The sequence below is a fragment of the Vollenhovia emeryi genome, unplaced genomic scaffold (assembly GCF_000949405.1).
Source record: "Vollenhovia emeryi isolate VEMERY1.0 unplaced genomic scaffold, V.emery_V1.0 DF946627.1, whole genome shotgun sequence".
In the NCBI taxonomy this organism is placed as follows: Eukaryota; Metazoa; Arthropoda; class Insecta; order Hymenoptera; family Formicidae; genus Vollenhovia; species Vollenhovia emeryi.
In genome coordinates this window covers 1-1,856 of record NW_011959739.1, presented here as the reverse complement: position 1 = coordinate 1,856, position 1,856 = coordinate 1, and the positions used below count along the sequence as shown (strand labels likewise).

Here is a 1,856-nt window from a genome sequence, read left to right as displayed (position 1 = left end):
TCGCGATAGCAGAGAGAATGGTGCGTTTGCTCTGGGGAGCGTCGGGTTCGATAACCACCTTGAATTGAAAGACGTCGCGCGCGGGGTTCCAGACGATCCCGAGCACCTTAACCTTTTCGTCAATCGCGATAGACTTGCTGCAAGCTAGGCCGTGATTCGAAGGGTCAATATCCGCGAGTAATTCGGGGGAGTTGCTGGCCCACTTGCGCAAGTCGAATTTGCCGCGTTGCAGCAAAGAAACAAGCTGGTCTCGGCGCTGGCGCAAGGAATCGACATCATTGTCCCCGAAAAGCACGTCGTCCACATAAATTTGCTTACGAAGTATCGAGGCGGCAAGAGGGAACCGGTCACCCTCGTCGTCGGCTAGACACCTCAGTACGCGCAGCGCCAAGTACGGGGCGCAAGTCATGCCATAAGTGACCGTCAGTAGGTTGTAATCCCGAGGCGCGTCAAAGCCATCCGGCTGCCACCGGATGCGTTGATAGTCGATATCGCGTGAGTCGATCAAAATTTGTCTAAACATTTTAGCAATGTCGGCAGTGTAAACGTACCGAAACTGGCGCCATTGCATGACGATTGAAGGTAATTCGGTTTGGAGTTTAGGACCGGAAAGCAGGTGATCGTTCAGCGTAGAGCCGTTGGAGGTGATGCACGAAGCATTGAAGACAACGCGTAAACGAGTTGTGGCGCTGTCGGCGCGAAAGACCGGATGATGCGGGATGTACACCGCTTGGCTTCGGGAGCAAGGCGTTTCCGAGATCGGCCGCATGTGCTCGAGGCGTTCATATTCGCGCATGAAGTCCCGATAATCGCTCTCCAATTCCGGCTGCGATTTGAAACGATGGAGCAGGGATTGCAGCATTCGATCGGCAGACTGCTTAGAACGCCCGATATCGATAGGAGGAGGCGCCTTGAAGGGCAAACGAACGACGTATCGACCGCGGTCGTCTCGAGAATGGGTCTCGCGGAAATGATTCTCGCACTGCTCATCCTGAGGCGAGAGGATCTGAGAAGGGGGAAGCTCCTCGATCTCCCAAAATCGCTGGAGATCCTCCGACAGAGAGACATCGAAGGTACAGAGTTGCACCGAAGTGTGTGAAGGCACGTGTTCCGCTGCCGCGGAAAGCGGGCCGGAAATTATCCACCCGAAGACGGAGTTTTGCGCGATTGGCTGGCCGGAGTTTCCCTTCCGAATACCACTAAGAATAAGGTCGCTGTAGAGGTCAGCGCCAATGATGACTTGGATGGGATCAGAGCAGGTCGGATGCGGATCCGCCCACGTCAAGTCAGAGAGGTGAGAGAATGCCGCCATAGTCGACACTCGGCGAGGAGCGTAGGACGTAAGCGACGGGAGAATGAGCGCCGTCGTCGAAAACGACGGATTCGCGGTAGCGACGGGGCACACCGTGATCTGAGCGGCATGTCGCACCGTGCCGACGTGAGCACCCCCCACTGCCGAAATCGAGACAGGCCGTCGAATTCGGCGAGTTCGCAAGGTTTGAGCCAAGCCTTCAGAGATGAAGGTGGCCTCGGAGCCCTGATCGATCAGAGCACGCGCGACCACGCAACGACCCGAGTCGCCCTCCACCTTGACGCGCGCGGTGGCGAGGAGGACCTGCGATCGCGGGCGCGACGTCGAGGCCGCAAGCAATGAATTGACCGCCACGGTAGGCGACGGCGAGGCGGGCGATGGTTCGTTGGCTTGCGGAGCCAACTGGTCGGTCTCAGGATCCGAATCCGCGTGCAGCATCGAATGATGTCGCTTACTGCAAGTGCGACAAGAAAATTTGCTCTTACATTCCGTGGCGGAATGTGAGGCGCTTAAGCAATTGAAGCAGCGCTTCAGCTTCTTGACA

The 1,856-nt window shown here is 57.0% G+C and overlaps 1 protein-coding gene across 1 annotated transcript; it reads right to left on the bottom strand.

Moving 5' to 3' along the window:
• Positions 1-112: 112 nt before the first annotated feature.
• LOC105559452 lies at positions 113-1,766 on the bottom strand (the record flags this gene model as incomplete). Its single annotated transcript, XM_012007739.1, has 1 exon — positions 113-1,766. A coding segment is annotated over one exon (1,654 nt), but the record flags the coding sequence as incomplete, so codon positions are not given.
• Between the last annotated feature and the right edge of the window lie 90 nt (positions 1,767-1,856).